The sequence below is a fragment of the Vidua macroura genome, chromosome 6, assembly GCF_024509145.1.
Source record: "Vidua macroura isolate BioBank_ID:100142 chromosome 6, ASM2450914v1, whole genome shotgun sequence".
Classification (NCBI taxonomy): Eukaryota; Metazoa; Chordata; class Aves; order Passeriformes; family Viduidae; genus Vidua; species Vidua macroura.
Window position 1 is genome coordinate 59903018 of NC_071576.1, and position 12769 is coordinate 59915786.

General features: G+C 42.6%; 2 protein-coding genes across 8 annotated transcripts in view; one reads left to right on the plus strand and one right to left on the minus strand.

The window, feature by feature from the left end:
* Positions 1–22: 22 nt before the first annotated feature.
* LOC128809571 (NADH-cytochrome b5 reductase 2) lies at positions 23–7982 on the plus strand. Its single transcript, XM_053981647.1, has 9 exons — positions 23–170; positions 253–399; positions 1035–1107; positions 2158–2264; positions 3237–3366; positions 4074–4157; positions 4695–4784; positions 5355–5450; positions 6395–7982. The coding sequence occupies exons 1-9, from the start codon at positions 156–158 to the stop codon at positions 6565–6567; spliced, it is 915 nt and encodes a 304-aa protein (XP_053837622.1). The 5' UTR covers positions 23–155; the 3' UTR covers positions 6568–7982.
* Positions 6880–12769, minus strand: part of PPFIBP2 (PPFIA binding protein 2) — a 77571-nt gene continuing 71681 nt past the window's right edge. For all 7 annotated transcript variants that reach the window (XM_053981642.1, XM_053981637.1, XM_053981639.1 and 4 more), the window contains 5 exons: positions 12461–12586; positions 11429–11617; positions 10867–11037; positions 9289–9354; positions 6880–8640 (listed from right to left, as the gene is read on the minus strand). In XM_053981642.1, coding sequence (XP_053837617.1) covers positions 8569–8640; positions 9289–9354; positions 10867–11037; positions 11429–11617; positions 12461–12586 — 624 coding nt within the window. In that variant the 3' untranslated portion in view covers positions 6880–8568. The remainder of the gene's footprint in view (positions 8641–9288; positions 9355–10866; positions 11038–11428; positions 11618–12460; positions 12587–12769) is intronic.

A 12769-nucleotide genomic window follows, 5' to 3' on the forward strand; every position in this document is an offset into this window, starting at 1 on the left:
GAGGTGGAGCCACGAGGCGGGACCCGAGGAGGAGCCGCGAGGCTGGACCCGAGGAGGAAGCCGAGGAGGAGCCGCGAGGCTGGACCCGAGGAGGAAGCCGAGGAGGAGCCGCGAGGCGGGATCTGCGCGGCCGGGGCTGCGGGCGAGAGGCCGCCATGGAGGCGTTTGCGGTGAGGGGCCGGGCTGCGGCTGGGGCGGGCCGAGCCCTCGCCGCCGCCGTGCCCTCACCGCCTGCCCTTCTTCCCCTCACAGGGAGTGCCTGTGGCCATCGCCGTGGCCGTGGTGGCGGCGTCCGCGCTGCTGCTGCTGCTGCTCCGAGGGACGGCGCGGAGGCCGAGCGGCCCCGTCACCCTGCAGGACCCGCTGGCCAAGTACCCGCTGCGGCTGCTGGACAAGGAGGTGCCCGGGGCTCTGGGGACATGGGGCATCGGGGGTCCGAGGGCAGTAGGTCCGCTGGCCTGGGAGGCTCTTGGCCGTGGGCTACCCCAGGGATCGAATCCCCAGAGCAGCGCACGGAGCCGTGCAAGGATGGCTGTGGTCCCCGCAGCCGCCCCGTGATGCTCCCATGGTAGAGCAGCTGTGTAAGAGCGTTTATGGCACGCTGCGAGCTGTTGTTTCCCGGCGCTTTGCACGTTGAAGTGCTGGCTGTGTTCCTCCCTCGGTTCCTGTCCTGGGTGCACCACGAGAAGCAAGCTCGGCAGCCTGAGCTCCTGCACGGCTGTGTAGCATGATCTTTGGTCACAAGCATGCAATGTGCTCACTGGCCTTGGGCACAGGGTTTCCTGATTTTATCTATGTAAAGATGCTGTAGGGATTGTGCAGGTAGGCAAAAGTCACTCCTTGTGGAAGTAGAGAGGAGCTTCTGAAACTCCTGGTTATTTCAACTTTATTTTTCGAAGCCGTTTCTGTGTCCTTTCCCAGCATTTGGCTTGCATGCTAACAAAGAGCAGGCTTGCTGAAGCATATTGTGTTGAGTAGAGTTTGAAATTCGAACTAATGGTGATGCTGACCTCGTTCTAACTTTGGTTTTTTAGGAAATCAGTCACGATACTAAGAAATTTAGATTCGGGCTACCCTCAACGAATCATATATTAGGATTACCTGTAGGTAAGTACTGTAAACAGTTACTTGTATTTCTGGTTTCTCACAGTTCTTGGACTTCCGACTGTGAATTTAAGGCTCAGCAAAGCAAGGAGTTGAAAGCTGCATCTGAATGCTGCTGTCTCAGAGAGAAACATCATGTTTCCCAGAGGGTTGGATTTCTCATCTTTTTTGAGTGCTTTGTCCAGTTGTGTGGTGTAGGTTAGAAATGGAGCAGTGAAACTGAACTGAGCCTGATGGAATTTGTCACCAGTCAGGATATAAGCAAGAATGGAGTCTGTCAAAGCTTCTTCATATTTCTTATTTGCATTCTACTTCCATCTGGTCCCCTCAGTCTATTGGCAATTGCCCTCATGGTTTTGGCAAATACAGTCACACTTGTAAAGGAGAAAGGGGACAACTCTGCTGCCTGGGTAGATGCTGAAATATTCAGAGCCTTTCTTGTGCATGCACTTACCTTTAAATTACACACATTTCCACGCAACTTTATCTGGAGTTCTGTAGCACAAATTTCAGCCTAGGATTGGCCTTCTTTCCTGTGCCCTGGAACACTGATAGCACTGAACCTTGGACCTTGAATCAGTGAAAATCTGTTCAGGGGAAAGTCTCTCTCTGATCTGCAGATGTGGCTCTGTTTGTTGTGCACTTGGCAGTTCCCTGTGCTGTGTGGCAGGTGTCAGGGTCATCCCATTCCATGCTGTGAGCATGGCCTTGCATGCTGCCTGGTTTTCTCCAAACTCTCTTCTGGCTTATGTGGCAGAGAGTAATGGAATTAACTAGACAAATGGCAAACCAACTGAGATGTGCTCTGCAGTGCGTGTGTTTATCCAGATTCATTCTTAAGAATTTAGGAATAAGATGCTGAAACTCTATTACTCCCTGGGGAGATGCCTGCTCTGTGCTGAAAAAAGGGAAGAAATTGAATGTTTCATGCAGCATTTATATGGCAAAGATTTTCTCTGTCATTGCATGTGTAGCAGGTTACAATACCTGCCTTTCTTTCTTGTCCTCCAGGGATGAAAAAAAAATAATCAGATTGTAATTATTTCTCCCCAGGCCAACATGTTTACCTTTCTGCAAAAATTGATGGGAATCTGGTGGTTCGAGCCTATACCCCTGTTTCCAGTGACGAGACAAAAGGTTACGTTGATTTAATTATAAAGGTAAAAGTTGTTTTCCTTTAATAGAGATAAGTTGCTAACTGGAAGGAGGGGAAGCACATAATTTTAATGAAATAGTTTGTTTTGATTTAGTCATCAAACTTCATCATCTTTCATTCAAATTTCATTAAATTTCATTTCATCAGATCTCATCTTTTTCGAATAGGGTGACTGCACGGCAAACAGCTCATTTCACATTGCCCTTGAATAGTAAGTTGTATCCTGTGTATCTGCTGTGTGGCACTGAGGGATGGCAGAGGAAGAGTAGAGGGAGGAGAGAATCACTTCCCTGGCAATACTTTAGGAATTTCCCCAATGTCTTTGATTTGGCAGTGCATGGATACTGATGTCTCTCCCTCCCATTAGCAGCCTGTGCTGCTGCTAATGCTTACTGCAAACATCTCTAAGCAGAAAACAAGTCACACGAAGGAAATCCTTTAAGCTAGGGGATGCAGGGTTATCTGATCCCAGGACTTCTGGATTTCCTAATCCTTTTCTATGATAGAGTTTGTCCTTAGGCAAAAATCCAGGTTTTTTTTTTGCATGCTATGTTCTTCATGTTACAAGGGTGGTGAATTGTTACGAGCTGCTTAATGCTTCTTAGGTGCTTTGAAAACTGAAAAAGCTGTTGTGTGGCTGAGTAGGAAAGGTTCAGAAGGAAAAGATGCAGCAATGCTGTTTTCAGAAGGAACAGCTACAAAAATGGGGTGACATAAGGCAATAGTGAAATGAGGACAGCAGTACATAATCTGCCTGCCACCCATCCCTGTTATCCTGGCTGTTTGCAGGGAGCAGAGGGGCGTGTGCCCAATAGCACACTTTACTTATTTTGGCTGCTCAAGAGATAACTGAGAGCAAAGAATTGCCTTGATTTCTTTCTCAGGTGCTGAATTTCAGACCTGCAGGATTGTGTTCTACAGATACTGTCTGCAGGAAAGTTAGTGGTTGGTAATGTGCAAATGATTGTTCTTACAGGTCTACCACAAAAATGTGAACCCCAAGTTTCCAGAAGGTGGGAAGATGTCCCAGTATCTAGACAACATGAAGATTGGAGATACCATTGATTTCAGAGGGCCAAATGGGCTCCTGGTCTATAAGGGGACAGGTACTGTGACACAAAGGTGGGAGAGCAAAAGGGAGGTATTGGTTACATTTTTATAAAACTTGAGAATCTTATTTTAAAGTGGAAAAGAGGAAAAAACACCTTTTCTAGACTTGACCATGAGCCTGTCGGAGTTGATATGATGGGAAAGAGTACTTTGTGTATGGAATATCTGATGAGTGTCTCACTCCTGGGACTATAAATCTGAAAAAATTGCTGCTCCATTATATGACTGAGAAGTCTGCAGTGGAAATGAAATACCTCAGCTATACATATGGAGAGTGATGCTCCAGATCCTTCTTAAGCAAGTGAGACTGTGGCTTAAAATGCCCTCTGAGAATCTCAGTGCTGTTAGTGAATAACCAGCTGACTGAGAGCCAGCTCCATTTCATAATTAAAATCAGGTCTGAGCTGACTGTGAGGAAATAAGCTCAGAGAAGTAATCCTCTTGTAGGATACAAGTGAAAGATTTTGCACTGATCTTGACAGAGAGGAGTTGTGCACTTAAGTCTCCCCTCAGAATGCTCAGCACTTCTCTGGGTGCTGACCTCCTGTGATCAGCAATCTCCTGATGACTATCTCAGCAGAAGGGAGGGACTTCCAGATTTGTCTTCATTAATTGATCACCTGTGGTAATTTATTCCCATGGAATTTGTATGCATGTTTGTTTGGAAGCTAATGTACCTATAGGTTTGGAATATTTCTTCTAGGTACCTTTCTTATCAAGCCTAATAAGAAGTCTGAAGCAGAGAAAAAGTTTGCAAAGCACCTTGGGATGATAGCTGGAGGAACAGGTAAAACGAATCCCATCATGGGGGTGTCTAGAGAGTGGAAATGTTTTATGGATATATGTGAGGACTGTCACTGTACTTTGGTAGCAGAGTACTTTCACCTGCATTTCTTTTCATTGATTTCTTTTCATGGTGGCACATTGAGGCACTCCAGTGGTTTGAGCTCAGTCCTGGGGAGTAGCAACCTGAGTGTTTACTGAGTGAATACTAATTTACCTTGTGACCTCAGAACTGGCTTCATCAGTGACAAAAAGTATTTTACGAGAATGTCTTGAGGGTAAAATTACCTGATAGAGAATCCTGAAGAGAAAAGCCCTGCATACAAGAATTTTGGGTTTGTTTTGGAACTGTTTGTCATAATAGAAACCCCAATCTCTGCACTCCATGTGGATTAGAAATCCAGAGGTGTGTAGCCCTGTGCAGACTGAGATCCCATTGAAGACTGAAGGGAGGCAGCATTAATATGAATAATTAATATGAATTAATGAAACTCTAGCCATGGAAAGAAATACCCACTTTAACCATTTTGGTTTTTAACAGGAATAACTCCTATGTTGCAGCTGATCCGTCAGATCACAAATGATCCTAAGGACTCCACAAAATGTTACCTCCTTTTTGCTAATCAGGCGAGTATTCTGACCCATCTGTTTGTTCTTCTTTAATATACCACTTGTTTTTGCTGGTCTCTGAGCTTTTTTAACTGATGGTCCACGTTTCATTCTTTTTCACACTTAGGTGTCTCCTCATAGTTTCACTGAATTCCTACATTAGGGAATAAATACTGCAACCAGATCCTGATCCCTCTGCTCATCTTAGTCCTTCACTGATTTCAAGGAAACAGGATTTGTTTCCACTAATCTGCTTGTACAGTTAACCTTCACCATGCTGGCCCAGGGACATTTGCCAGGGCCAAATTTGCCAGGGTCAGGGACAAATCCAGCTCGTTGTGATTTTAGCCTTTAGAAAAAGTTCTAATTGCCATCTTTAGGACTGTGTTTAGGTGGCTGCTAAGCCTCACAGTTTGTTGTTCTTTACAGAAGCCTATAATGATAATAGCTATCGTGGAAGGGGCAAAATACCAATTACTTTCTTGATTTGCATAATTTTTATCATTGCATGTGTTGTGAATGGCAGATGAGCTCCCATCAGAGGGCTCCTGGGATGGCTTGGAGCTAACTAGCACTCTCATTTTGCAGACAGAAAATGATATATTGCTGAGAGCTGAGCTAGAAGACCTTGCCAAGAGGCATCCTGAGCAGTTTGTGCTGTGGTACACCCTGGACAGACCTCCAAAAGGTAGGGACACATGGAAATGCCTTTGCTGATCCCTGTACAACAGTCAGAGCTTCACTCTTGCTCAAGAGGACATCAGAGTCAAATGTTCTTGTCTTACACTTTGAAACTCCTCAGAAACAAACCTTACCCCATACCCTGTTTTAGAAAGGGATTTTTAAGGCCCAGGTGGGCCTTAAAAAGTGGGAGCTCATAATTAACCTCATTTGGGTCAGATGTGTTACCCAGTGCTTCTTTTCATGTATTCCAGATTTTGGGAGTTTTCATCAAAAGTTCACCTCTGTTTTGGGCTATCTCCCAAATCAGGTTATGTTAGCATGTTGTTGGCACTAAATTGTTTAATACCTGTACATATTTTGTGCAGCAGCTCCAGATTAGATTCTGGTGTAACAGAGTTGCCATGTGTATGGATTAAGCATCATTTTCCTTCTTGGCTCACTTCAAATGGCAGATGCATTCAATAATACTACTGCTTGAAATAGTTTAGCATTTCTTTCCTCTTTTAATTTGTTTTCTCTTATCACTAAACTACATGGCAGAGCTTTTGTTATCACCAAACTTTGTCACCTTACCACTCCATCTCAAAAAAAAAAAAAAACCAAAAAACCAAAAGTACAGGTCTCAATACCTCTCCCTGACACGGGGTGACCCCTCTTCACTGGAAAAGCTGATTCACTCTACCTTTTTATTCCTACCTGCTCATTTCTTTTAAATTTTATAATTTATTGTTTGAAGACTTCAATATCTTATCAGCCAAATCTTGTTACCTACATGCTTGTTGTCCCTGTGGAAGGGGATCACTAGGTTTGAGCTGAGTGAGAAATTTAATCCTTTCCTGGCTTGCAGTGATGGTGCCATAACTCAATTCTTCAGCTACTTAATGAGGTTTAGAAAGGCTTCAGCCTGTAGAGAGATTCAAAGTAATTGAATGAATTTCTTTGTTGCAGACTGGACGTACAGCTCTGGCTTTGTCACTGCAGACATGCTGAAAGCCCACCTGCCTCCCCCTGGCAGTGAGACCCTCATTCTCATGTGTGGGCCACCACCAATGATTCAGTTTGCCTGTCAGCCCAACCTGGACAAGCTTGGCTATCCCAAGAGCAGCACATTTGCTTACTAACATCAATGTCACCTGATACCTTTTTTGGAAGTACTGCATACTTTTCTACAGGAACAGTTGATGTGCAACTGTGCAGTGATTGATTGTGTGTGTGTTTTTTTTAACACCTTGATGTAATTTCTGTGGTTTATAACTTCATAATTACCTTTTGTGTTTTAATACTAAGAAGTTGAGAAATCATCTTGAATTCTGTGGGAGTTACTTAGTCTTACCTCTGGAATTAGTATAAAATAGTAATTCTGAGGGAAAAAAATGTAACGATGAAAGGTCATCCACATGGATTTGTGTTAAATAATTCCACAGTCAGCAAAAGAGAGGGAAACATTCAGAATTTATTCATAACATTCAAGAAATAAGCATTTATACCAGTGTTATGCTAACTAGGATTTCTTACTACGTATATTTAAAAGAAGAATCAATTGTTTTGTGGATTGACTATTCACAGCCAAGTTAGCACAACAACACACTGAGTTGTAAACACAGCATTGAAAGAAAACAGGAAATACTGTGTTTGGACTATCCCAGGGCAGCTGGAGCAGCCAATCCCATTTGCAGTGCTGTAATAAGTCTGCTGGCTAATTGACCTGACAAAGTATTTCAAATGCCCATGGTACCTGACTGCATTGCCAGACCAGTACATTTAACACCTTTTATTAAACATTAGTACTTTGCTGATGTGTAGACTTATTTCTCATTCTTCTGAATTCGCCTTTTTTTTTTTTTTTTTTCAGTTTGCAGTGATTGAAAAGAATTTGCCTTGATTTTACCACTGTGTAAATAATGTGTTTATCTTCTTACACCTGACCATACAGTGCAAGGTCTGTCATGAGAGACTGGTGAAGTGAGGACCAGGGTAGATCATCTGTAAAAAGCACCCCAGGTAGTTCTCAAAGAGTCCTTGGCTGCATCCTGTGGCCAGCCCTGGAGCTTCCCTCTTTCTTTGGGAGGGTTGTGGCTTGGCAGTGACCTGCCCTCAGGCTATATTGGAATCTAAAGCAACACCTGCAGCCAGCAAGGAGAGAGTAATGCACACCAGCCCTGTACAGAGTACTTTTCATTACAATTAAGGAGATTTTTTTCTGGCATTTATCTGTTTACTAAGAGAGCTTTTTAATAGCTCATTAATACAGGAGATGTAAACTAAACAAATGCCACAAGTGCTGTAAAGGTGACAACTTCACCCTCAGCCCCTCAAAAAGTGATAGGCCATATTTCCCTCTGATGCAGTCCTCTCTAGCCCAGTACAGCAGCAACAGATTTTGTCAGGTGTTTTAAAGAAACAAATCTGTGTTTTTTTCTGGTACTTTCCTGGTAGTCTCAGAGTTACATTCACTGCTGCAGTTGTTTTTGCCTCAGGTAAAGATTTGTGAACATGGCAGCTTGTCATTCTAATAAAAACAAGGGCTTGATGGACAGTACTGTGTTCCATTCTTCCCATCCCACAGCACACTGACTTGGATAAAAAGAGGGCAGGACAGGTGCCAGTGAAAGGGAGAAGGGATTGAAATCCTTTCTGGGGATCAGTCTGGCAAGACCACAGGAGTGGTGAGTGAGCCATTACTGCTGCTCTCACCAGCCTCCAGCTGAATTCCAGGTGGCTCTGATTTAGCCCCTGTGATACAATTATGTATTAATGATTCCTGCACCAGGAGTTAATTATAAAAATAAAAAATTACAAAAGGTCTTTCACATAACAGTACATCAACATGGCATGTAAAAGTTAACTGAATAAAAGGACAAAGCACTGCCAGTCTTTGCTTTCCAGACTCTGGATATGAGTCCCACTCCTCTCCCAACACCTGTTTCCTATTTCATGATGTGGGAAAACAGCACAGAGGAGAATTACCTGTAAGGTGTGGCTACACTGACGGTAGGAAATGCTGCATGGGAGGTGGCAGTGGCAGAAAAGAGGTAAAGCTTTCCTGCTCCACAGCATCCAGCTGCTCCTGGCCACTCCTGCAGGCGTGAGGTATGAGTAGCAATCTTGGTCATGCTGAAGCATCATCTCCAGTCTTCAAAGGTTGGTGTTAAAAACCTGCTGTCATTCAGCATTTCATCCTGGCTCAGCAGTGTCTGAAAGAACAAGATGGGAAGGACTTGAGGGTGTTTGGTGAGAGGCCTGTGCTCCCAGAGACCCAGCTACAGTGAGATCAGGCTCACAACACAAAGGGAATTTCTTCAATACAGCTTTAAATAAAGTTTTTTTTGCTTGGGGAAACTTTTAGAGATTTTGCGTCTGGCATGCAACTCAACTATATTTCATAATTCTTCATTATGTCTTCCAGTCGCTCATTTTTATTTTTTAATATATTGGCTTCTGTGGAATGAAGAAGCAAGAGTGAGGTGTTTCGTTCTGCACAGAGTTTTAGCTCATGTAAATTTGCAAAAGTCTGTACCTCATTCCTAGCTGCTGTGATGGTTACCTGCAAAATCTTTGAAGAATTGTTTTCATTTAAGGGGATGAATATCTGTTATTTTGCAAAGAGACAGCAGAATTCATGAAAACTTAAAGAGGCCTAAATGAAGCTTAATTTCTAGAACAATTTAAAAACAGTTTTGTTTTTTTTTTTTTTTGGCTGAATGTCCCACCAGGCTGTAAAGAGATACTTAACAAGAACAGAGACCCACTTACTCTTCATTTCCACCAGCAATAACCAACTTTCAGTGAGATTTAGCAGAGCACATGGGTGACTTTGGAACGAGAGAGGAACCAGTACGTACCGTGAGGTGGGTTATGCCTTGGGAAAGAGCCCCTATTTGCATTACTGTGCCTTCTGAGTGTTCCATCTGTAAAAGCAGTCAGCAACTAGTTCAAATCAGACAGCATGTGCAATTTTATTCACTCTACATGCAGCTTTGGGAGGGATCTGTGCCTGGACAAATGAAGTTGGGGTAAGTTGAAAAGCTCCTTAACACAAATGCCTCCGTGCTACACGGTATGTGAAAATGCATTTAATGACAGGAAGAGTGGATCCTGATTAAGAGAGATGGATTCCATGAAACTTGGCCTATAATTCACAGGAAAAAAAAAAAAAGCTTTGATACTATCAATGAAAAGTAAAATTTTCTAAATGGTCTGACACTACTTATTTCAGGCAGGCTTTCACAGGCAAGAAGTCCTTGATAGAGTCCTACCTCTTCTTTCATAGAAATGTCACCAGTTCTAGGGCATTGTGATTTCCTGTGTGGGCCACATGCTCAGAAGTCATGCTTAATAGACAGACCATGCTCCTAGAGAAAAATCCAGTCTTTCTGTCATGCTTGAACAACTGCACAGTTGGCTCTAAGTTAATGCATTCCCTCACAACTCTGAGCTGAGCAAGTGGACATCCACAGTCAGGGTTTGGTATCCTCCCTGTTGAGGAGCAATACATTGAAAAAGACCACGGTTAGCCAGTGAACACAAATGAGATGTTAGATGCACTAAACCATGCAAATGAAAAAATTACCTTCACAGTTAGTCTTTTCAATGTTGTGACCATTCTCTTATCAGGTTTAAACTGTTTTTATGTCACTGGAGAAAGGCCAGTTTACTCCAGTTGCCTCTGTGTGGCTCTTGTGTGCTGCCGAAGTTCACACAAGGCTCCAGGAGCGCTCCGTTTTTCAGGGTTTACATCCCTTTACACAACAGCAAAGTTGAAATAAAATTTGATGGTTTTTAGTCATCATCATATCTCTGTATGCTGCCTAGACAGTTTCATTCACAAGTTCACTACTACATTACGAAAGTGAATTAACTATTGGTTTATTAATAATTTGTTCATTGCTGATGCATTGTCTTCATAAGCAGAACTACTCCCCACTGTACACCATGAAAGAAAAATTCAGTTGGATTTTCTGATTACTGTCTGTTAAAAAATACAATCCAGTTGTACTTTAATATAACTCGATAGCTTTGTACAAGTTTGTCCAAATGAATTTATTACATTAAAAACCACCCATAAAGATAATGAAAAAAAAATAGTGTGCCATACTAAAATTATGAAAGCTAGAAGTACAAAAGTCTTATGTTTCCTGCAACCACGCCCTTGACTGACATAATACCTCAATCTTCAGAGTGTAAAGGTGTCATAGTCCTGAAAAAGGGCTTGAGGATGGATGAGTTTATTATGATGTTGATTAAAAAAACCCCAACACTCTTAATCTGGAACTCTTTCCAGTGTCCACAGCCAATACTTTTCTCTGTGAGTTCATGCGGATGTAGCAAAGAGTTTGTTATAGGGGAACATTTGGTTATTTGCAAGCTTTGGAATGCATGGAGAGGATGAGATGAGCATGGCATCAGTCTGTCTGTCCCACCTGATCCAGTTCCCTGTCAGTGAAAGGACTAAGTCCTTTGTAGCCACCGTAGTTTTTCGAAGTACCATTCGTAGCAGCTGGGCTTGTATCCACAGGACAAATGTAGTCTGTTGATTCGTCAAACTTCTTTTTCCTTAAGTTTCCAAAATGCGAAAATCCAAGTTTCTTTGGCTAAAATAAGGAGTCAAAACAAGTAGTTGGAGTAAAACAAAGTTATTCTGTAAACATTCAAAATCCTCCCCTTTTCAATTACTGCTATACCCTGGTCATTCAAGTACGTAGTTTCTGAATTAACTATATTTGTTCTCAAACTGGAGTTACAGTGGATGCTAAATGCATTTACATGATGTTCCTTCTAAGAAAAGATGGAACAGATTGCTTGCTTGTTTTCAGGACCTGATTGAAAACAGACACATAGTAAAAGGTCTGGTATGTAGAATCAAGGGGAATGTAGCACTCATAGAATTCACCTCTCCCTGCTCACAATTTGTCCCTTACTTTCTTTGTAATTCAGAGTAGAGGAGTCTGACACTGACATCTCATTTTTGACAGTGGGACCTACCCGAACTTTGGCAGTGGTGGTCAGAGGTGTGTATGCTGCTGACTCCATGGTTTCTCTTTTTTCTTGTTGTGCCTCTGGCCCAATTAGGACGTTAAAATTGGTGGTGAGGTGGCGGCGCAGGAGGGTCTTTTGGGGTGGGATATTCAGGAGCATGGCCAGCGCGTCACCATTGAAGCGGGGTTCCAGAATCTGGGAAAAGGGCAGGATGGTTATTTTTTATATAAATATTTGCAATAGTAAACTGCTACAGTGCTTAGCAGAGGACTTCTCACTAAGTACCTGTTCACATTAGACCTTTTATAGCTCACTCATGATACTGGGGTTTGAATGGGAAATACCTGAAAGGAGCCAAGAAAAAATGCTGAATGTGATCAGACAAATATGTGTTTATATTTATCATCAAATCCATCAATATGTGTTTATATTTATCATCAAACCATACATTTGTTTGGCTTGAACAAGTTTCCTTTCAGAATTTTTTGCTCTACTCAGAGTAAAAATTTAATCTTAGTATGATTTCTACTGCTGCATTTTTGCAAAAATTCTACAGCACTAGAATCATGGTATTTTAGAACCCTGACATTACTGAGCTGCAAATAGTTCTGAATGTTTTGAATTAAAAAAAAAAAATGTCATTCCTGACTGCTGTGACTTCAGGGCGGTTATTTAGCGTGGCTCAGAGTTCTGGTAAATCACTCAAAGAAACACTCAGTGATGCCTTATCAAAAAACAATTTTCACACAGCACAGTTCAGGTTTCCTTTTCTGTGCTGCTGTCATACACTTGTGCACAGCTCAGCTTATATAAAATGTTTTATAGAAAGTGATTATAGAAAGTGTTTTAGCTGTTCCTTTTCTATTTTAATTTTCCTTTGTAAAATGAAGATGCATGGATCAAAGAGGCTCCTTGGAAGGCCTGATCACGCTGTCACATTGCAGATGTGTTTGTCTCTTTCTGCTTGATGAACATCAGATAAAAGATGGTTTATATTACAGCCTGTCAGTTTTTAGTAGTGAAACGGTAAATTCTTACGATCAGGCCCCCGTGCACTCCGCTGCCTCGAAGGTTGGGTGCATATTCTGCCAGATCCACTGATCTGAGCCATTCCATCACCCTGTGGTTGGACCACTGCACCACGTCGGAAGGAGACACGTTGTTCTGTTGGAGGGACCACAAAAGGTGATGACACCACAGCCTGCACTGTCTGAGTGTGCACAGCTCGTATCTCAGTTCAGACAAAAGCAGCCTCCCTCCTCTTCCTCCACTTGTGCTTCCCTGACTGAGGGATTCTTTCTCTTCAAGCCCCTTTCAAGCAGTCTCTGATGAGATGGCAGACCTGGT